This window comes from Acomys russatus, chromosome 7, assembly GCF_903995435.1.
Source record: "Acomys russatus chromosome 7, mAcoRus1.1, whole genome shotgun sequence".
NCBI classification, from domain to species: Eukaryota; Metazoa; Chordata; class Mammalia; order Rodentia; family Muridae; genus Acomys; species Acomys russatus.
In genome coordinates this window covers 44,699,213-44,722,982 of record NC_067143.1, presented here as the reverse complement: position 1 = coordinate 44,722,982, position 23,770 = coordinate 44,699,213, and the positions used below count along the sequence as shown (strand labels likewise).

Here is a 23,770-nt window from a genome sequence, read left to right as displayed (position 1 = left end):
AGATGAACTACAAAACTCAGGGCCTCTAAACACACCAGTAAAAACTAGGAAACTGAATTAGTAGTGATTGAAAATGATTCATGCCTAATGGCTTTAATGTTTAGCTCTACAGACTATAATATCTTTAAGAAGATATACTAATATAAGTTTTCTAAGTGTTATAAGAGAAAACATTTCCAAACACGCTCCAAGTCCAGTATGTCACAGATGGCAAAAGCAGACAGGAACATCACAAGCAAAGATGACTGCAAGCCAGTGTGCCTCGCCATCTTGACAACATAATATTTCACCTAGTTAATTTACCACAGCTAGCTTAACCATCCCTGTGCTCTCAGACACCTGTATTGTTTTCCATTTCTAAGCCTTCCGTGTTGAAATGCAGGTAACATTCAGTATATTTTAAATTATTTTCTTAGGAGAGATTCCCTAGAAGTTGAATTCTTGGATTAAACATTATGGGTGGTTTTTAAAAGAATGACACATGGCCAGATCGCTTTCAAGTAATCTGTACTAATTGGCATTTCCCCTGCAACCACGTATTCACACTCGTAATTTGTAACTGGTCGAACGATGGATCCTGACTACTCTTTTCTTTTCAACATCCCCATGTGCTCCTATTACCTTATTATAATGTAAGGTGTTTATGGGAGAAAAGTGTAAGGCTGGGAGCGAAGGGCAAGCTTTCTTCAGGCACTTGATGAAAGAATGTAGACATGTTGGACAATGTGGAAGCCAAGTCCTTGCATTCCACTACTCAGTTATCTCTGACTTTCACATGAACTCTGGTGCCTCATATTTGACCATGTCCCCTGGATGGGGAGGCCTGGTGGCACTCAGAGGAGGGAGAGTAGCTACCAAGAAGAGACTTGATACCCTATGAGCATATACAGGGGGGAGGAGGTCCATCTCAGTCACAGTCATAGGGGAGAGGAGTAGGGGGAGGGGAATAGGGGGAAAGTGGGAGGGAAGGAAGAATGGGAGGATACAAGGGATGGGCTAACAATTGAGATGTAATATGAATAAATTAAAAAAATAAAAAAGAAAGCCAATTATTTCTTAGAAAAGCTTAAACTTCTATTATCTTTAAGATCTTAGGGTAGGAGAGGGAATTATATGAAAACAATATATTTTCAGTTCAGGACATCAAATCTCAGACATACTAAACTAATTGATCAAGCAATACTTCTGAGTTGGGGCAGCATTGCTCTGTTAGTCAACAGACAGAAAGCCTTGCTCCATCCATGTGGATGATATTCTTGAAATGACATAGAAAGTCTCTCCCAAATTAAAAACAAAAATTTTTTTTTGTTTTTGTTTAGATGGATGTGTGGATGTGAGGGCAGGTGCCTGAGGAGGCTGAAGAGGGTATCTGATCTTTTGGAGCTGGAGTTGTGACCTACCTGTCATGGGGGCTGGAAACCCATGTGCTCCTAAAGAGCACATGCTCTACACAGCTCGCCTGTCTCTCCAGCCATGCCGAGTGACTCTCTCTCTCTCTCTCTCTCTCTCTCTCTCCTCTCTCTCTTCCTCCTCCCATTTCTTCCTCATTTTTTTTTTTTTTTTTTTTTGTGGTGATGGGAGGGAGGGTGCCATCATCACGCAGATAGGGCTTGCTCTGGCAACTCAGTTGAATGTGTGTTTGTTAAAATGAAATGTGGCTGCCACTTGAGACTTGACTAATTGAGAAAGTATCAGAAAAGCAAATACCAAAGACAGTGCTGACACACCATGCTGTTTACCACAGCTAGCATTCTCCACAGCCCCATGTGCCTTGTGACTTCAAACCTGGCATGGTTATAGGGTCATAGATATGATTTTTGGGAGAAATATAACTGACTTTTCTCAAGCTTGTTGCAACTAATGTAACTTTTGCACTATATGGGGACACCCATTCACCCAGTTTGTTTATAAACCAATTACAATAAATTATTAATAAACTTATAATTTATTATTCCTCTTTTTACTATATGAAACAAAATGTGCCAAGCCTTCTGCTGAGCCTCTAACAGTTTGGACTTTGTTTAAATAGTCACAATTGGAACTGATAATAAAACCCAGGAAGTATCTCGATGATGTGTCATTTGCTTGGGAAATTTGTGGGTCACTTTCCAGAGGAAGTTGCCAACTCCTGTAACTCCAATTAGTTGCTTTATAATTCTGTAATTATCCAGCATTTTGTCATTCTGTCCCTCAATACTACAGCTTGTACAACCCTCACAGGATCTGAAAATAAAACAAAACAAAACAAAACAAAACAAAACAAAACCTGAAAACTTTCTGTTTTGTTCTTACAATGGAAAACATCAAGATTATTTTTAAATTCCCATGTTGGATTTGAAAAGAGTCCAGAGAAAATTTTGGTCATATTGCTGTTTATTTTATTTTGAAGCATTTACTTCATTTTAGTTAGATGTGTGTTTATATTTGTTTACCTGTGTGTAGGTTTATGCACATGTATGCAGGTGCCCACAGAGGCCAGAATAGGGTGTCACTGAAGTTACAAGTGGCTTTGAGACACTCAATATGGGTGCTGGGGATCCAACTTAGGTCCTCTGGAAGAGCAGTAAGCACTTTTAATCACACTACTAATTCTTGATTGTTATTTTACAGTATTTTAATTTGTCTTTTATACTCTACTGCCATGTTATAATTTGAAGCTTCTTGTCAGGGTCTAAAAGGCTAACTCTGCAGTGGCTGTCAGCGTCCAACTGTCCACAGGAGGCAACATTTTTATCATTCTCAAATTCAGAAACCACATTCCAAGTCAAATTAAAACAATTCCATTTTATTTTAGTATTCTCCAAAATGCGTTGAGAATTGAAGGAATTCTTTAAGTCCAAGAAATCAGCTAATACAAATACTTGAAAATAAGTTGTTGTTGTTCTTCTTCCTCTCCTCCTCCTCCCCCTCCTCCTTCGTCGAAGGTTTTTTAATGTGTATTTATGTGTGCAGTGTCTGTCCAGAGGCCAGAAGCCAGAGGCCAACATTAGATCCCTGGAAAGTGGACGTGCAGGCAGCTGTGAGTCCCTGCTATGGGTGGGAATTGAAACCAGGACCTCTGAACAGCAGCAAGTGCTATTAATTGCAAAGTAGTCTCTCCAGCCTCCACTTGGGACAGGAGTCAATCTCAGACTGACTGGGCTTGTCAGCAAAGGCTCAGCAAGTGTCAGCTGAGCCACAACATGATACCAAAAACCGTATTTTAATGAACCTTATCTGAGCGCCCACTCAGTGCATGTCCAGACTAGACCCCTTCCCTGACTGTTCTGGTCATTTCCATCTTTGTCTTCAGAACCATCTAGTTTGGAACTTGAGGCTTCTCTGATGCTCCACTGACACTACTTTCTTAACTCATCTTCAGCTTTATCTGTAAGGACTGGAATTTTGTCTTAAACATTATTTTTGAACTCTGCGACCAAGCCACCAAACAATATATAAAAGAAAACATACAAGTACTGGGCAATGGTTCTGTCCTTCACCACTACTACTTGTTAAATCCCTACCCACTTGGCAGCTACCAATGTCTTTTATGGATTAACCATTCTAAGTGCATTCTACCTATCAGCTCCCATCAAATGGCTACAAATTGTGTTCACTTTTTATACCAAAGTCTAAAAATGTGGAGCTGAAGAAATTGACATAGAGGAAGGCTGGGCCACTTGTCCCAGGGTCTACACATCCGAGAATCTTAGTCACATGTACCTTTGGTTCATCTCTCTCATTGTTGGTTATTTCCTCAGCACTCAAAGGGTACAGCATGAACCAATGCAGGATGCTTTGCCTGAGGTCAAGCACCTGGCACAAGGTTAACAGGCAAACATTCAGGTAATAAATGCTCTGACTCCACCGAGAAAAGATGCCTGGCTCTGGTCTGTGCTTGGGCCCTCCTAACTATAAGAGCTTATGAAAGTCACTTCCTCTTCCCAGCTTTGACTTCAGACCTCTTCTATAGCATTTAGAATCTACACTGTGAAGATGTTTCTTCCTGCCTCTCCATGCCTCCAGATCAGAGCAGGGGAGGCCAGTGCATAGCCCTGGTGACTCAGGAGTGACTGGAGGCAATCCAGTATAAGTCAAGCAAAATAATTAAAGTGCTTTAAAAAAAAAAAAAACCAAAGCCTTATTGAATAATTCCCATTTGAATAATTCTTATATCCTGCTTGAATGAAAGGGAGGGGAATTTACAAATAGAGGCAGACTCATCCTGCAGCTGAGACTCCTGGCGCTTAGCCCATAGCTGCCAGTAGACAGAAGGAGTCCCAGGGATTAGGACTCCCACCAAGGATTCAGTTAGATGGCAGGTGAGCCAAGAGGTGGGAGGAGAGCACAGAGCGCTGTTTCTGCCTTGGGCGCTTTGATTGAGTGCACACCACATCTTTCATCTGAACATTTCCTTTTAGAGCATCATATACTGTCTTCAAGTGGATTGCATTTTCTCAAGCCAGTCAGTAGGGGCAGATCATATTCACAAAGGGGAGCATCTAAGTGGTCTGAGGGTTTCTCAACACTTCATGTTTTTCTTAAAGACAGAAAATTCAATTGTTTGCTTGCTCTGCTTTGAAGAGTCGAAGATAAAAGAACGGATATGGATTTGTCTATCATTTTTAGACTGTAGGGGAAAAAAGCAAAGAAAACATGTGCACACATACCTCAAGAGGATAAAACACTCTTGGAACCTCTAGGCTGCCTTCTGAGAACACACCCCAGTCCTGTTTGTGCTTGCCTCAGAGCCTGACATGCTGATTCTTATTTTTGTGCCAGACACTGGGTGGGTTTGACACTGTAAATCAAATGGCACTCTAAATCCAGAGACAACGCACTATTATTTCCCCTCAAATGGTGTTTACGCTTGGGAAGAGAGCTTTGTACCTTGTTTGGACACAATATTCACATATTACTGTCATTCTACCTGTGGGGAAATACATAGCATGTGCGCCTGGTAAATCATACTAATAAATGACCCAACCATTCTCTATTTACTCTCATGCCACAGATCAAGCAATGAAGGATTCGTACCCCAATAGAAACAACTTCATTTGAATTAATGAAGAAAACATGGTGCATATATATCATGGGGTTTTAGTCTGCAAGAATGAAGAATGAAATTGTGTTCCCTGAAAGAGAATGACTGGAATTGGATAGTATCATGCTAAGCAAAATAAACCAGACTTACAGCAATAATAATTACTGTATTTTTTGGACCATAAGACATACTTTTCCCCCAAAAGTGTGTGTGGGGGATTAGGGTTTTTCTTATAGTCTGATTGCTGTTTTTACTGTTTTTCTTGTTTTACTGCTCTAAAAACTGGGTGCATCTTATGGTCAGGTACATCTTATAGTCCAAAAAATACAGTATTTTAAGGTTCTAGAGATGTGGGGCACCAGTATCTCCTTTGATTGCTATAGTGGCAGATGGAGTCAAGCACACAGAGCTCTGCCATTATATGCATTTAATCAATGATAACTGTCCCATTGACTGGCCAGATACCATAAGCCAGGCTTCCAATTGGAAATAGTGCATAGTGGAAGCCTAAAATGAAGGGAAGAAAGAATATAAGAGCTCACCCTTCATTAAGCTAACTGTAATTGAGTAGGATAGGGCTAAGTGTTCTCTCATATGTTGAGTGTAAAACAAACAAAGGACATGGATGTTAAGGAAGAGACTTATAAGAATGAGGAAGGGAAAGACATGCAGGAGGACAAGAGAGGGTAATGCCAGTGCAGGGGGTGCATCTGACTGGAGTATACATGCATGTATAGAAATGTCACGAATAAACCTATTACTCTGTTCATTGATATACACCAAGTAAAGATTGCTACTGTAGATACTGAGAACATAAAGTGATGAGCTTACAGTGTGAAATAATTGCTTGGATGGAGATACATACAAATGGTAATACGGCCACAAATCATGGAGGCTGGGGAATCCTAAGCCACATGTTTTACATGAGAATTAATCAGTAACCGGAGGACTGTCACATAGAGAACTGACAGGATTAGACTTTGTCTGATAGAAGACTGGCCTGATAATGGTGCATAAGGGTACCCTTGACCTCCATCCTTACCCTATCTCACATAAAGGAGGAATAGTGAAAAGCCATGCAGAGGGAGTAGGGCACAGAGGAATGGTGGACTCTGAAGATGCCGTCAGTTACACATGGCCTGGTACATATTTGCTTCTGTTGAAGGAAGAAGCAGTGGGCGAGGGGCTCTCTCTGTTTTTCTACAGAATTATGCATAGAGTTTAGAAACTATAGCCTTTTACCAGCTATTCAGAGTACTTGGAGTTTAAGTCCTGGGGAAGAATTCTGCACCTGACAGAAGAGTTGCACAATCTATTCTAAAAATCTGGGCACATTGTCTGCTTACTGAGATGTGACACGAAACTGTAAGTAACAAGAATGAGATTAAAAGTATCAGGATGGGAGTGTATTCCTGGGACTTCTCCACCCTCTGAAGACTTAAAATAGGAAGGTCAGTGTGGGCGGGGCTGCACTGAATGCTGCTCTAGTCAGACTCCTGTGGATGGAGCTTAGAGAACACAGCTGAGCGTTACACAATGAGACAGGAGAACAGCAAAGGTGACATTAGGGACGCAAGCAGCCACCGAGGGGGCTGAAGTCTGATGACTGTGTCTCAGAATTCCTTCAGCAGCTAGAGCCTGCCAGACTCTGTCTGAGGAGCTGTGTAAACAAGCAGGAGAGCTGGCAGTGACCTGGCCAGGGGCAAAGGTCTATGTTAAGTATACCAGAGTAAGTGTATGTTCACCTTTGAGAAGTCAAATTTGCTGACTGGTGAGAAGCAACTGATTGTGTGTTGAGAGTGGCAACTTCATGTGTTTGAGAACTAAGCAGGTTCAATCACAGGTTCAATCACAAAGACACTTCGACACAACAACCTCAACAAAGACATATGAAGAAAACCGAATCTTCTAAATACCACTGATCAGATGGTTTTTGAATTTTATTATGACATACAAATGCTACATGCACATAGTGTATGAACTGACTTTAAATTTATAGGTAAGTGCTATATGCACTTTGGCATTCTACTGAAATTTGTATTTACATGTGTCTGGATGGCATAACCACAACAAGATACAGCTAACGCTGGAGGGAGAAGGACTGTCCAAAAGGATGGTTTTCTAAGAGAGGCCTTGCTGTAGTCTCAGCCTCATGGGGTTGTTGTGAGAATTTAATGGGAAAAAAATCTTTATTCTTAACAAAATGATTGTCTTATAAGTTATCTTTGATAAATGTCAGTTGTATTCTTTTTTTAAATTTAAATTTATTTTAAAAAAATTTATTCATTTCACATCCCAATTGTAGCCCCTCCCTCATCTCCTCCCTGTAGCACCCTTTTTCTCTTTTTCCCTCACTCCCATCCCCTAGTCATCAGAAAGGGGGAGCCCTCCTCACCTACTAACAGATCCCAGCCTATCAAGTCTCATCATAAGTGCCTGCATCCTCTTCCTCTATGGCCTGGCAAGGCCACCCTGCTAGGGGGAAGTGATGGAAGAGCAGGCCACAGAGTCCATGGCACTGACAGCCTCTGCTCCCCTTACTAGAGGATCCACATGGAGACTGAGATGCCTATTGGCTGCACCTGAGCAGGGAGCCTAGGTCCTTTCCATGCATGGTCCAAGGTTGGTACATCAGTCTCTGCAGGGCCCTGGGCCCAGATCTGTTGGCTTTATTAGTCTTCTTGTGGAGCTCCTGTCCCCTTTTCCTCCTTCTATCCCCCTACTCTTTTGTTAGACTCCCTGGACTCTGCCTGAAATTTGGCTGTGAGACTCAGCTTCTGTCTGATCCCCTGCTGCGTGGAGTCTTTCAGAGGACAACTATGGTAGGACCCTGCCCTAGCTATATTCTTCTTACATCTTAGAAACAACACTAATCAGGGTGGAATTCTCTGTTCAGAGCAGATGTTCTTACTAACAGAGCCAGTCCCCTAGGTCCCACATAATTTAATTCAATAATTATTGGTATACTACCCTCATATTAGAATAACCTAATGTAAGATTCCCTGCCAAAGTCAATAGACACCCCCCCCCCTTTATTAGGAACACACTAGAGGAAGCTACTCTTGGAACTCTTTCCAGATATCATGATCTGTAATCAACACCGACAAGCCACTTTCTACTAGCTGTCAGGGTACAGTTTATAAGCAAAGAAAACAAACGGGCAAGATTTGGGCTTGTGAGACGGCTCACAGTATAGAGGTGTTTTCTGCCAAAAATGCATGATCTGAGTTTGATCTTCAGGACCCATCCATACAGTGGAAGGAGAGGCTTGACCCTGAAAGTTGTCCTCTGACAGCTGCAAGTGTGTCATAGCATGCACAGTACACAATAAATAAATTAAAATGCAACACAAGGGCAATAGGTGCTGTTTTTACTCGCTGGGACTCTGTGATGAGGAGGGCTGTATGACTGCCAGTCACTTCTGAATTCTTTTTCACTTTGCACCAGTGTTTAAACTCGCAGACAGCTAAAGCTTTGGCAGAGGGAACCCCTCAAGGTTCAGAGGATGGCTCCAGGCCATCTCCCATAAGTCAGGTTAGTGGAAGCCCCCCCTCAGTGAATCAGAATTTGTGCATGAATAACTCCCCAAATAGAACTGGGTTTGAGCCAAGTTTTCTAAATAATGCTTAATATTGTGAATTAGTAGCAGATAGAAAACTTAACAATGGTTCATGCTCTCATTGGACGAAACTGCATTTATTATTCATATAACCACAAATTATGCTTCTATTTATATTATCTTAGTCTAGCATTACTAATTGAATGGGCAGAATGAGACAATAACGTCTAAAGTTAGTCCACACATATGAACATCTTAAATGACCAATTCTTTTTCTCCCTCACAAGAATCGTGTTATTATGTAGGACCCTGCTATGCTCTGTGTTAGCTGTATGAGCTTGGTGAGTTCTGTCTTCTTTCTTAAATTCAGTTTTCTCATCAGTGAAATGGGCACATTAACTGTGCTTAACTCACAGAGTTATTGTAAGTAGTAAACAGTGCTTAAAATCTGTAGAAGGGCAGAGAGTAGAGTTCAGTGGAAAAGACCTTACTTATGAACATGGCTGTGGGTTTGGTCTTCTGGAGTAAAAAAAAGAAAAATAATACTCTGTATTTAAAAAGGCAGTTAAGGGTTGTTCAGAATAGTGGGCACACTAACTAGAAGGCAGTGGTTTTCTAGCATACTGAAACTCAGAAATGTTACTGAGTCTCTACCATGCTGTATAACATTTCCGATTTTCAGCCAACAGCATGGTTAGGAGTAAGAAAAGAGGCTCATTTCTGTGCCCACTCTCTATCTTCCCACCCACAACACCTAGTATGTGGGAAGTCCTTCTTGCTATGCAAGCACATGATCAAAACCAGGCCTTATGCAAGGAGTACAGGGCAAAGTGTAGGTAATCTCCCCTTCCTCTCCATCAGTGTAAAGAGGATGTAAGCCTGTGGGGTGAAGTACTGCTAAGAGCATGGCTGCATTTGTGGGATATGGGTAAGACGTATGTGCATGTAGGTAGGGGTGGGGAAGAGGTACGTGAATACCCCCTAGGAACATTGCATATTATCTTTGTAAATATGATTCTCATTTTTGTGTATGAGGTAACAGTTCTAAGCTATGTTATAACAATGAAAGGTTAAAAAAAAAAACAAAAACAAACAAACAAACAAACAAAAACCAATGAAAGGTATCGAGTCTAGGACAACCAAGACTACACAGAGAAGCCCTGTCTCAAAAAACCAAACCAAACCAAACCAGAAAGATATAGGTCACTGTGATATCAAGCCTTTCCAGTACACCTGTGTGTCTCATGTATCATCATACACAGAAGAGTCTTAGACTCTTGTTGAAATGTAGCATTGGACCACCATCCCCAGAGAATCTGACTTCATGGGCCTGTCTCCAGACAGAGTCTAGGCATCTTCATTTTTATTAAAAAGCCTTGGCTAATTCTGTGGGCACGGCAGGCTACTTCCCTGCCCTTAACCAATTAGTAGATTCTTTACGGCCACTTTTCTCATTGTCTCACTGTGGGCCGAGGTCAGGCCTTCTCCACTTCCCCGTTGTATCACTGGGACGGACTCCTGGTCTCCAAGGCTCTTCAAGATCTGGTTCCTGACTCATTTGTCTTCTTTTCTGTTACCCAAGGCCTTGTGCCAAAATAGTATCAATTGTCTTTGGCTTTTGTAGACACACAGGGCCAAGTCCTATCTTATATTCTGTCATTTCCACTTATGTGATTCATTTGCACCTAGTTACATTTTTAACTGCTCCTCTGACACTCTTTCTTCTGGGCTCCAAAAGAGGCCGAACTATGGCTAGACTGAGTTCAGATAGTGCCCGTGCTCACCTCTCACACAGGGATTAACCAGTTATATTTGTTAGTTACACACATTTGTATCTGCATAGAATGACTCCTGATTCCTCAAGGTGGGAGCCATGTCTTATTGATAATGTACATTCATTCCTGAAATCACCACTTGGCTTTCGGTATAGCTTCAAGATACATCTGTTAAATTGAAAGGCTTAAAAATACCCTAGGAAGCAACAACATGAGAAAGGAATACAGCACAATTAATAAATGGATTTATGATGTTTTAATTTAGCTAACTCTAACCAACATATATTAAGTCAAAGCTTCAGCTTAGTCAAGCCAATGAAAGGAACACCAAATTTTACATATATTTTTTTAAATTAACAAAATTTGATGTTCTTGGGGATGAAGTTGACCCAATGCATTCAAGTGTCAACACACAATTACAAAAAAAATGGAAAAATATAATTCAGGTTGAAAAGGGATAAAAGTTACACACCTGAAATCCATTATGAAATATGGGCCGTATTTACATGCATGTCTATGCATGGTATGGTAGATAGAATTTTTCAGTTATATATTATACTGCATTTAGATTATAAGGGTTCAGATTAATTTGGTATTTCAATAATGATATTTTTTTGGACTTGAGAGGGAAATCTACAGAACAATGCATAGGCAGAAAAACACATTAGAAACACCACTTATTGTCCATGCTACTCCACTGAGCTACCTGGAGAAGAAAATTCCTGACCTGTTGCACTGCCTGCGGGCTGTACAGTGAGCTTCAGTTTTCCAGAGTTTGTAGACTGCCATTCATGCTAGAGTGGGCCTCTAGGGATGTAGCTGCTTTTCCATCATTTCTGCTCCTGTGTGTTACCCCTCACCCATACTCCTGTAAATCACCCCAATAAAACTCATTGGTTCACCAATTTGGACCATAGTGGTAAACTGACTTTGGTCTGTCATTGGTTTCCTATCTGAGGGAGTAGATAATTTGTTCCCATCTCCTCAGGAATAGTGTCCCACGGTACTCTCTTGAGAATCACCTAGAGAAGCCATTTCTGCTTCCTCATCAGATATTATCTGTGTGCTACTTGGGAAGGTCTCAGCTGAGAGAGGAGCTTGGAGTTTAGAAAGTGTGCTTGTCATGTTCTAAAAGAGCATGGTTTAGTGACATCACTGAGGCTGCAGACCTTCCACTTAGTGCTTAGGTAAAATGGTAAGCCTGGCTATTCTGCACTGTATCCTGGGAAAGAGCAGGAGAGAGACTAGAGGCAGGGAAACCAGTTAAGGAGCTTTTAGGAGACCTAGGATGAGAAAGGAATGATGGATAACTAAAGAAAAGCTTTCTCTGGAAAAAAAAAATTTTTTTTTTTTTAACTTTGAGGAAAAGGCTTGACTTGTATACCCATGGGGTAATGTGACCTTTGACCTTCCTTCCATCCCCAACCCAGATCTCTACTCCATCTAAATGACATTTGAGCTTTTCCTCTGGCTCCTCTGTCTACAGGTTGGCTCCACGAAGAAGGTCTGTGCATCTATTTTGCAGGTGTGTGTTTGTGCGTGCAGGTGTGTGCACGTATGCACACATCATAGTTCACTCTGAAAAATGTTACTTAAAGCCTGTGACTAAAACCAATTCCTTTAACTCACCCTTGTAAAGCAAATATAATTCCCATTAAAAAAAATAAGAGAACCATCAGATTGCTTTTTTGATAAATGGTACAATAGCCAGCTCTGCTACTAGCAGTCCTGGGCTACCTGAGACACTCCATGCTGCCCTTCTTCCTCTTACAAGGACCCCATGGCTTTGCAAAAGGTAACTATTATTAAGACCTTGTTCCAAGATAGCATTATCCAGCAGAGCCTGAGGACCAGGAGTGCAGTGTCTGCTGGGCTAGCAAGCCACTGCACCGCTGACTCTGAAACGCCAACATCCATTCTTGTTCTCCAGGAGAGAGGAGAGGATTCTGGCTGCCAGACATGCACAACAGGGACAGACATTCATGGATAATTGTATCTGGCTATATTTTAGACATTTTCCCAATTTTCCTGTTCTCTTTCTTTTAGTTCAGATTTTCAGGGATTTACCCAGACTACTGTCCCTTTCTCAAACTCCCTCCACCATCCGTCTCCAGCATGCCCTCAGAGGCACATGCCTCTAAAAGCCCTCCATCTCCAGTGTACCCTCAGAGGCACATGCCTCTGAAAGCCCTCCATCTCCAGTGTACCCTCAGAGGCACATGCCTCTGAAAGCCCTCCATCTCCAATGTACCCTCGCAGGCACATTCCTCTGGAAGCCCTCCATCTCCAATGTACCCTCGGAGGCACATGCCTCTGAAAACCCTCCATCTCCAGTGTGCCCTCACAGGCACATGCCTCTGGAAGCTCTTGGTGCTTGATCCTTTCCCATTATGGAAGCAGAGTGCACTCAGTAAGCAGCACGTAGACACCATGCTGGTGCAAAAGCATTCAAGTACACAGGTTGAGATCTCTGCCTAGAAGACCTCACAGCGCAGTCACGTACAGACTGTAACACAGGCATACTCTGCACAAGATCAGATAAAACTACTAGCTCTGCTTTGGTCACCACCTCCACAATTCTTCATTTTCTCCAGGATACAGTACAAGCTTCCCAGAAGATTTAAGTCATCAGAACTCTCTCTCCATTTCTTAGCCCTTTTATTCTTGATGTTAATAAAGTGTCTCTTGCAGTAAAGCAACTGTACTTTATTTCCTGCCTGGCCAGGGGCCTACTCCTACCTGCCTCCCCACATGTTATACATTTCGTTAATCCTTTTAAGGCTGGCAATTCAAAATCTCTGGGTTTGTAAGCCAGAATTTCCTCTGTGCTTCTGGTCCTCCTGGGTTAGGGGGTAGACTTACTCCTGTGTATTAGCCACACTGTGCATCTGATGACAGAGGAAGCACACTAAGCAATGCCTGTGCCCTCATCTTATCCTCCCAGGCCACTGTAGCAGAAGGATGTAGCCCATAGCTCACGTCAGAAACATGCGCATCCAAGGGGAAGCACAGTTTCCCTCTTTCTAGACTTAGGATTCTGCTTGAGTTAATTTTTGACAAAACCAAACTGAACTCAGTTTGCCTCTTCGTTTTTCTTCTGCAGAAGTGCGACCTACCTCAATAGGAAAGAGACATTACTACAGCTGCTGAAAACAGACACTGGGCTTTGGAATCAGCCAGGCGTGAGGTAGAGCTTCATTTCTAAAATTCAGTTTAAGTCTACACAGAAGTAAATGATTTCCTTTGGATTTTTCTTGTGTCTAAAAATTTATGGATATTGGATTTTTACAACTTATCCTCCTACTACGTTGCGTGTATGTGTATGTATGTCCACGTATGTGTGAAAGTGTGTTCATATGTAGCAGCTAGAGGTCAACTCATTTCCCTTTTATATACACTCCAGGATCCCAAGCCCAGGGCAGGGTGCTGGCCGTACTAGGCAGGATTTCCCATTCCAATTGACGATCAATTTTTTGTTGTTGTTTTTTTTTTTGATACAAATCCCTTTTTGTTCATATATCAAATGGTGTAAGACCAGTTACTACATGTTACATGCCTGTGCTCACTCTGATCTGGAGCTCGCCTTGCTGACTAGACTATTTCGGTCCTATGGATCTACTAGTTGCTGCCTCTCAGCACTGGGATTATGAACCCTTGCTATCACAGCCATCTTGTTGCATGGATTCAGGGGACCAAAACCTAATCTTCATGCTGCTGCAGTAAGCACTTTACCAACTGAGCTGTCTCTGAAGCTTCCTATACTTTTAATAGCTCCCATCTATCCTGTTCCATATATCCCAAAGGAAGATAACCCAAATCAGATACTATTTACACTCTACTTTAGACTACAGGAAAGGCTTATGATGCGAACGGGACAGTCCTCCACAGACACCCTTACTGCACATGGCTGACACACACTCAGTAAGAGTGTAGACACTGTTCTACATTTCCTCCACACATGTTTCTCTTCTCTAATTATAGGGGCTTAAAAATGAACAGAAACAACAAAGTCCAGCACATAATTAATTATTCTGCCCAACGCATGTGCAGCTTGCCCTTGAAATTCATGCATAAAGACCTCTAAACAAGTCACAGAATGACAAGTGAGGAAAGTAAAAAAAAAAAAAAAAAGGTCCGAGAACACTGAAAGAAATTAAGGGGTGCTTTTTACATGAAATTTACATAAATAACAGTTTGAATGAAACTCAAAAGGAACTTCACAGACAGTCCCCAGGACTCAGCTACATTAGCCTGGGGGAACTGAGATAGGTCTCAATGCGGCTCGTCCTAACAGGTGGCTATTTGTAGCATAGTGCCCAAGGCGGGCTGGGATTATCCACACTACCATGGTAGTGGTCCATCCCTTTACATATTCAGACATAGAATTGGGAAGTGTAGCATGAGAAGAAAGCGTGTTCGCATGTGCAGAGCTCATAACTCCAAGTTCCATATGAATCTTTACACGAGACTTCTGATCTTCCTTTGTCATCCCAATTTGCTGCAACTGTCACCATAACTTCCATGGTCAACTGTCCCCAACTTATTTGATTCTCCTTGAAGTCCAATTGTCATGTTTGGTTTTGCCTGTGTATGCATGGCAACCTCCTAATCAAACTTTAAGATTCTGTTTAAACATCACCTCCTCTTTTAACCCTGCTTTCTCTGTGATGGTTCATATTAATTATCAACTTGACATGATTTAAAAACCACTCAGGCGACACTTGTGAGGGATTATTTATGTTAGGGTAGCCTTTATGCATGCCTGTGAGGGATTATCTTAATCAAATTAACTGAGAAGGGGAAACCTGCCTACCATGGGTGTCAGGTGTCACACACAACTCCCTGGGCTGGGATCATGGAGTGAGTGTGAAAAGGAGACAGCTAGCTGAGCACTAGCATTCATCTCCCTCTCATCCCTGAATGCAGATTTAATGTGACCAGCCACCTCAAGCTCCTGCCATCATGGGCTGTTGCTGGGACTGTGACTCTAATTGTCTTTGTGAACTCACTGAAAGATCTTGCTCTTTTAATTTGTTGGTTGTCTTACAAGGTGCCTTAACCAACACCTCTCACTTTTTAGCACTCAACACTATTTTGATCAATAGCCAGCTCTAAAAAGTGACTTAAGAAGCAGCAAGCCAATTAAAGTTTAAAAGTGTTCTCTCTTCACTCCTAGGCCCGCTAGTCTGGAGATTCACAGCTTTTGTACATACTAATTAGGCTTTTCACAGGCTGCCCAGTTGATGGCAATTGATTCTAAGGTTCTCCAACTGCAGTGACCATGATGTCTACCCTGAGCTGCTTGGGACACTTCAGTGCTCTGCAAATATCAGTTCCTGATAAAGATGTTCACTATACTGCTCCCCTTTCTCATTCCAGTTTTCCTCTTCAGTGCAATGTTGACTTTATCTAGCCTTCCCACCGAGGACCCTGTTATAATGGCTTAATTTTGTAGTCCCTGCCAATAGCTCCAAGTAAGTGGCATTTCCTGTCCCAACTTTCTGGGCTCTTCAATACTGGAAACTTTCTCCTCTCTCCAGTGCTCGTGCCTTGCTCTTACCTGCTCTCTACTTTCTGTGTTTAGATAAGAAGGTTTCCCATTTATTTATTGTTCTCATGGAGATTTGGAAAAAACTGCTTTTATTACTAATGATTTTCTGAGCAAAGCTCATGTAGAATTATGGGTAGAGGCCACTTTAAAATCAATGAATTCACAGATCAGTTCCCAAGGTTGTACATGAGATGACTAAGTGGCAGTACATTTTACTCTGTTTAGCTTATATATGCCTTTGGAGTTCTTTCAACGTGAAACTTCAGATAAAAGATGCTAATATTGGTTCATAAACAGGAAGGAACTTTGCATCCGTGACATAGTTCTAAGACGTATTTTGGTTGTAAGGTTCAAGGTATTGGTGACTTAGCAAACTAAAGCCAGAACATAGACCACTGTTCTCCTTTCAGTTTTAGGATTTGCTTCCCATATTCTTTTATTTCTCCTTCAATAGCCCATTCAGGTCTTAGAGTTTACATTTTATTCACTAGTTAGTGGTGAAAAAACAAATACAAATAAACACAAACAGCCTAAAAATTGTGGTGGTGTGAATGAGGGTACCCTATAGACTCATACTCTGCATGCTAAGGTCCAGTGGATGGACTATTTGGAAGGGTTAGGAGGTGTAGCCTTGTTAGAATAGTAGGTATGTCCTTGTTGGAGGAGTATGTGCCTTTGAGTTTTCAAAAGCCCATGCCAGGCCCGGTGTGCCATCTTTCTTTCTACTGCCTGTGAATGGGACAGGGTATAGCGCTCAGCTACTGTTCTAGTGCTTTGCCCATCTGCTTTCCACCATGATGGACAGACCTTCTGAGCTTACAAGTAAGCCCCAATTAAATGCTTTCTTTTATAGGGGTTCCACTGGCCATGGTGTCTCTTCACAGCAATAGAACAGTAACTAAGACTAGAAGGCATCCCACGTGTTCTGGCCTATCACTAATATGACATGTGGGAAGAAGGATCTGTATCATACTTTGCATACCACACAAGCCCACAGCCTATGTCTGACACAGGTAGGTATTCAGTTCAAATTCTCTGGTATGCATCATCTGTATGTGTGAAATAAATAGGACATCTATTATTAAGTTTTCACCAGGAGTCTATAAAAATTTCTACCATTTGAGGCTGGAAAGATGGCCCAGTGGCTGAGAGCACTGCTTGGTCCTTCTAGAAGACCTGGGTTCGATTCCCAGTACCCACACAGCAGCTCACAACTGTCTGTGACTCCAGTTCTAGAGGATCTGGCATACATGTGGGCAAAACACCAATGCACATATAGTAAAAAGTTAAAAAAATAATTAAAAAATATACCATTTTGTGTTGAGGTTGTTTTAAAAGACTCTCATTTTTAAGAATGGCACTCCATTGTACAGATGAACTTCTATTTCACTTAAGTATTTTTGGGCAAAGTCAAATACTATGTTACTGACTGGACTTCTCAATGATACTTCTACTTAATATATAAAGGACAACAGTGTGGCTTGGTTAACAAATGCCTTGGCTAATGACCTACTCTACCTGTTTTCATAGTGACATCTATTGCTCATAACTCGTGGTGGTTTCCCCCCCATAAGCCACAGCTGTTAGAGAAAATAGCAAAGCAAAGAACATGAAAAGAAAAACAACAGGACGCAACAAGATGGAAGGATTTATTTTACAACACAGCAACAGGGCACCAGTATGGTCCTCAATGGGAAGGTGAGATAAAGTCAACATTGCACTGAAGAGGAAAGCCGTTTGGATTGAGAAAGGAGAGGGTCATCATGAACCCCTTTATCATGGACTGACATTTGCAGAGCCCCAAAGTGTCCCAAGCAGCACAGGGTAGACATCATGGTCACTGCAGATGGAGAACCTTAGAAGCAATTGCCATCAATGGGGCAGCCTGTGAAAAGTCTGAATAGTATGTACAAGAGCTGCGAGTCTCCAGACTAATAGGCCTAGGAGTGACCAGAAAACTAGTATTGCCTTTACGAGAACTGCATTTATAAGACAGTAAAATTACAGCCAATGTCATATTGAATGATTAAACAAAACAAAACAAAACAACAACAACAAAAAAAACTAAACTCCTTTCTCTGAGATCAAGAGAAAGACAAAGAGACCTGCATTTGATATGCCCCCTCCCCCACTTCTATCATTGTGTTAGAGGTTTCGCCAGGGGAATTAAGTAAGAAAAGAAAAATCATCCATATTGAAGGGGGGAAAGTATAATTCTCTCTTTGTATATAATGTATCTCTATATAAGAAATGTTAAGATATTCACTAAAACTATCAAAACTACAGATGTTATAGGTTAGAAAACCTACAAGAAAACCCACAAACTTATGATAACTATATTTCTATACATTTGCCATGAATGATCTTAAATGATATTAAGCAAATAATTTACATGCAAAGATTATATAATTGGAATCTAGTGCCTATCCATGAATAAAACTATCTCAAAATTGGCTACAACCTTAATATAAGAGTTACAACCACAATCTTCATACAAGAAAGTATGACATAAACCTTCATGACCATACATTAGGCAATGTTTCTTTCTTAGACATGGCATTAAAAATCAGCAAAGGAAAAATTAAATTGGAAGTAATAAAAATAAAATCCTTTGTATCTCAAAGAACACTGGCAAGAGAATGGGAAGAAAAGAGAAAACTGAAAAAAAAGTGTTAGCAAAGCATTTGTCTAAAAATTCCTTAAAGACAGAGTACAGGGTAGGGAGGTAGCTCAGCAGTTGAAGTGCCTGCCTTGAAAAGCAGAAAGGCCAGAGCCCAGATCTTCAGAACCCTTGCAAATGCTTGCCGGGTGTGGTTGCCTGCCTATAACCCTAGCTTTAGAGGGCAGAGACCAGGTGCCTGGATTAAGCTGGGTAGCAAGACTAGCCCTATTGATGAGTTACAAGTTCGATGGAAAGACTCTGGCTCAAAGGTGAAATAGCAATGGGAGAAGATTTCTGACATTTAACTAGCCACATTCCTCCCCCTACCCTGCCCCCACATGTGTACTCTGCCATGCTCGTGTTCACACACACACACACACACACACACACACACACACACACACACACACACGAATATGTGAAGAGAAAAGGTTTTTTTCCAACCCCCTCCCACCTCCTCCTAGAGAACATGAAGAGACTCGACAACGCAGTAGCAGTAACACCAGAAAAATTCCAATTTAAAAAGAAACTGAATCTGAGCAGATATTTCTCAGAAAAGATATACCAATAAGTACATAAAATGGATCTTACCAGCTCCACTGATTAGGGAAATATAAATCAAAAATCACAAACAGCTTCATACCAACCAAGATAGCTATAATTTTTAAAGATACATATAACAAGTACTGTTCAACATGTGAAGAAACAGTAACACACACACACACACACACACACACAGACACACACACACTGGTGATAGAAATGTCAGATGTTGTAGCCATTGTATAAAAACACCTGGCAGTTCCTAAAAATGTGCAGCATGGAGCCATTATATTGTTGAAGGGATCAGCAGTTTTCCTGCACTACACAATCAATGAAAGTAAAAACACATCCTCACCAAAATCTTACTACAAATGTTCATAGTAGCACTATTTATACTACTAAAACACCGGAAACACCACAAGTGTCTGTTAACTGATAATGGATATGCTAAATGTGCCATGTCCGCGCAATGGAGCTTTATATAGCAATAAAAGAAACGAAGTACTTATTTCTTCATGCACCAGTATAAATGCAACTTGGAAAAAACCCAGTGTGGTTTGGAATTAGCAGTCATAAAAAAAGCATATTCACTTATATGAAGTATTTACGGGCATATCTATAAAGACACACAGTAGGTCACTGACTGCGATCCTGTCGGAAATATGAAATGATTGCTAATCTCTACAGGATTTCTTTATGGAGATTTCTCAAACTGTTTGTGGTGATGGTTGGCCACCTCTAAATTTTAGTGGGAAGGTGATATGATAGCTGAAGTAAATGCCATCAAAGCTGTGATTAAGAAGAGATGGTACACATGAGTGTTAATTTTGGTAGGATTTTGTTGTTTCTAATTCTGTTCTATGTCTGTCACAGCAATCTGCATATTCACTTAAATGAACCATGTCTGTATTTCTGTGAGTATAGTTTTAGGTGTATAATGTGTGTCAAACTAGATACATTTTTAGTTAAGCAGATACTATCTATGAAATGCGACCTTTTAGAACATTTAAAGAAAACACCTAAGCTTTGTTTTATCATCTTCATTATAGCCAAAACATCATTTTTTAAATCACTAGCTTTGTCCCCAGTAATTAATATATTTATAATAAACCGACTTTATCAGAAATGGCGTTACTTTTAGCAATACATTTGTAACAGTGCTCTTTTATCTAGTGGAACGATTATTTCTTTGCTATTATAAGCCCGAGTGTTAATTATCACTAACTCTATAGCAGCTGAGAGAATGTAATGTTTCCATCAGTTTGTACCTACCCCTTTTGAATCAATCACGCCAGGTTTTGCATTGAACTTCACTGTCTTCAATCGGGCACGCTCTTTCCTTTCCACCCTAAAGAAACCAAAAACAGTCAATTAAATGACAAGACATTTATGATTAAGTTTCTTACTAAGTAAAGAACACTTCCTTCTGTCATCCTTATGACTCAAATAAAACATGGCCTAAAATGGTATACTTCCTTTGGTAAGGGCAAAAAACCCTGGTAAATTTGTCTAACCTTCTAAAATGTCTCTAGAAAAATTTGCCTCACATGAACTGAGAATCCTAGTATTTGGAAGCTACAGAGATAATAATTATTGAATTGCTTACTGAATCAACCAGAGTTTATTTCAGGTAGCAACAGTGGGAACAAACAAACCCTCCCCGTTCCCTCGTACTCTTGTATGAAACAGCATTTACATAGTTGGTAACCAATATGTTACATGAAATATTGAATGTCCCTTCAAGGAGTCAAATGTCCTTCTGTCATCCCTGCAGTGTCATTATCTTACCTTCCACTAAAGGAACATTTGTTGTGTTATTGACCAAGGATATAGGAACAAAGGAAAGAAAAAAAATCAAAAGCACGATGGTAATAGGCATTGGCTATGATATGCTCTTAGCAAGAACAGAAAGCCAGACGCACACTCCTAACAGAGTCCTGGGGGGAGATGAGAGGGTGGAGAGCATTTCTGCGGTTCTCTGAAGGAGATGTCAGTTAATCTGAAAACAGAAGGATGAGAAAGAGCCTGTTGGTAAGCTAACGCTTGCATGCATTCCAGTTCCTAACAAGTTAGGTGTCTGAAGGACTGTGCCATGGGGTCCATACAGGATGAGGTGAGGCTGGTGAAGTTGTAGGGTTCCACAGAGTGTTGGGTCAGGTATGGTGGAGCATGCCTAAACCCTATCATTTTGAAGGTAGAGGCAACAAAACAATGAATTCAAGATCAGCATCAGATATATGTGTTCAAGGCTAGGCTGACCTATATCTTAAAAAAATAGAGCTGGGAGGTAGATCTGTGGATAAAGTGCTCATGTTAGGAGCACAAGGAGCTGAGTTTGAAGCCATAAAAAGCCAGGCATGGGGTGGGGGTGGGGGATGAATTTATCATCCTAGAAGAGACAGAGACGAGTGAATGCCTAGGGAAGGCTGTCTAGTTAGTTTAGCCTGCTTCCAGGCCAGTGAGAGTCCCTGTCTTAAAAGTGTGTGTGTGTGTGTGTGTGTGTGTGTGTGTGTGTGTGTGTGGTGAGAAATGATGCCTGCAGGTTTATGTACACATGCAAGTATATATACACTTGCATCCATATCAACATGAATGAACATACAGCCTCCCCTCCTTGGCCCTTGAGCCACTCAAGGCATAACAAAGCATAAATGTGTAGATGTATGTATGTGCATGTGGCTGTACTCATATGTATGCCAGTCTTGTAGAAGCTGGAAGAGGCATTGGGTTCCCTGGAGTTGGAGTTACAGGCATTTGTGAGCTTTGGGAAATGGGTACTGGGACCCTAATCCTCTGAAAAAAGCAGAGCACTCTTTTCTTAAATTTAATTTTATCAATTTATTCATATTACATCTCAATGGTTATCCCCTCCCTTCTCTCCTCCAATTCCTCCCTCCCTCCCATTTTCCTCTTACTCCCCTCCCCTATGACTGTGACTGAGGGGGACTTCCTCCCCCTGTATATGCTCATAACAGAGAATTCTACACAGAGGAATATCAAATGGCTGAGAAACACTTAAAGAAATACTCAACCTCCTTAGTCATCAGGGAAATGCAAATCAAAACAACTCTGAGATTCCATCTTTTTATTTTTTTAATTTTTTTTTGAGACAGGGTTTCTCTATGTACCCTTGGCTGTCCTGGACTTGCTTTGTAGACTAGGCTGGCCTCGAACTCACAGCAATCCACCTGCCTCTGCCTCCCGAGTGCTGGGATTAAAGGCGTGCGCCACCACGCCCTCTGAGATTCCATCTTACACCCATCAGAATGGCTAAGATAAAAATTCAAGCCACACCACATGCTGGCGAGGATGTGGGGAGAGAGGAACACTCCTTCATTGCTGGTGGGAATGCAAACTAGTACAGCCACTTTGGAAATCTATCTGGTGCTATCTCAGAAAACTGGGAATAGGGCTTCCTCAAGACCCAGCTATTCCACTCCTTGGAATATACCCAGAAGATGCTCTAGCACACAACAAGAAAATTTGCTCAACCATGTTCATAGCAGCCTTATTCATAATAGCCAGAACATGGAAACAGCCTAAGCAGAGCACTCTTAACCATTGAGTTATCTCTCTTGTGGGGAGCCACACCAAATTCTGCCACGTTAGAAATCCTGTGCTTAGGTGGCATGCTGTGACCTTCGAGTTGCTGACCTTTGCCAGAGGAGGTCTTATGTTTTTTACCTTTGAAAGAAGCAGGGAAGTCCCGACTGGGAACTACCCAGAGGATCAAGGAAATTCTTACAGGGAGCTATTCAGGCTATTGTATTCTTGCCTGAGGGCTAGGAAGAGTGGGATTAGACTAGATCCTGTTGACCTTGCTATATAAAGTCTTACTCCTCGTCATTAAAGTGAGTCTTGATCAGAAATTTCCAGACTTGACTCATTATTTCTTGCGTCACTTTCAATCCCCACTCCCTCTTTCAAGTGAACCCTGGTTCAATTTGTCCCATGGGCCCGGGACACATCACTCTCTAGCCCTTCGAAGAGTATGTTAAGAAAAGGATCCTGGTGAGAAACAATTTTGGAAAGAGAGGGAAAAGAGGAGCCTGGGGCCTGTCCAGAAGCTATTTCCATAACCTAGGTGATATCAATAACAGATAGGAAATGATAATTGAAAGAAGAGAAGAAGGGCTTAAAAATACCAGAAGATACAATTTGACCTTTTCTATTTGAAGGTAGAGTTTAGAAAGAGGAATGAATCTAAATATTTCCTTGACTTTTCCAAGTCTCTATAGCAAAAGCATTGTTTTTGCTTCCTGCTACCTACAACAAGACTGCATTTTATCTCTATGTGAGTTACACTTTGAGTTCCTTCTTTAAGACATTTTACATTGAATATTAAGGTGCCTGGAACACCCAGTAGACTGGTATGGCAGATCCTTGGTGGATGATCACGGTACAAAAAGAAATACTACTTGGCAGGCTGCGTAACATGATTTTGTTTAAACTTGGCTAGCTTTAATTCCATTTTTTTTTTTTTTTAATTTATGGGGAAAGAAAAGAGCAAGTGAGAGAAAAATAATCCGGAATCTATAGAAACTTAATGGTTTATTAGGTCTAAGCTATTCTTAGCTCTGTAATTAACAGCAAGCGACTTCCTAACCGAGAGCTCTTTTGTGTTTCCAACCGAAACACTGAATCTGGGTTTCTATAG

At 41.2% G+C, this 23,770-nt stretch overlaps 1 protein-coding gene across 24 annotated transcripts in view; it reads right to left on the bottom strand.

The window, feature by feature from the left end:
* The window catches only part of Dlg2 (discs large MAGUK scaffold protein 2), a 1,899,378-nt gene that overhangs the window by 39,285 nt on the left and 1,836,323 nt on the right, over window positions 1-23,770 (bottom strand). For all 24 annotated transcript variants that reach the window (XM_051148923.1, XM_051148943.1, XM_051148920.1 and 21 more), the window contains one exon: window positions 20,386-20,461. In XM_051148923.1, the coding sequence (XP_051004880.1) occupies window positions 20,386-20,461 (76 nt within the window). The remainder of the gene's footprint in view (window positions 1-20,385; window positions 20,462-23,770) is intronic.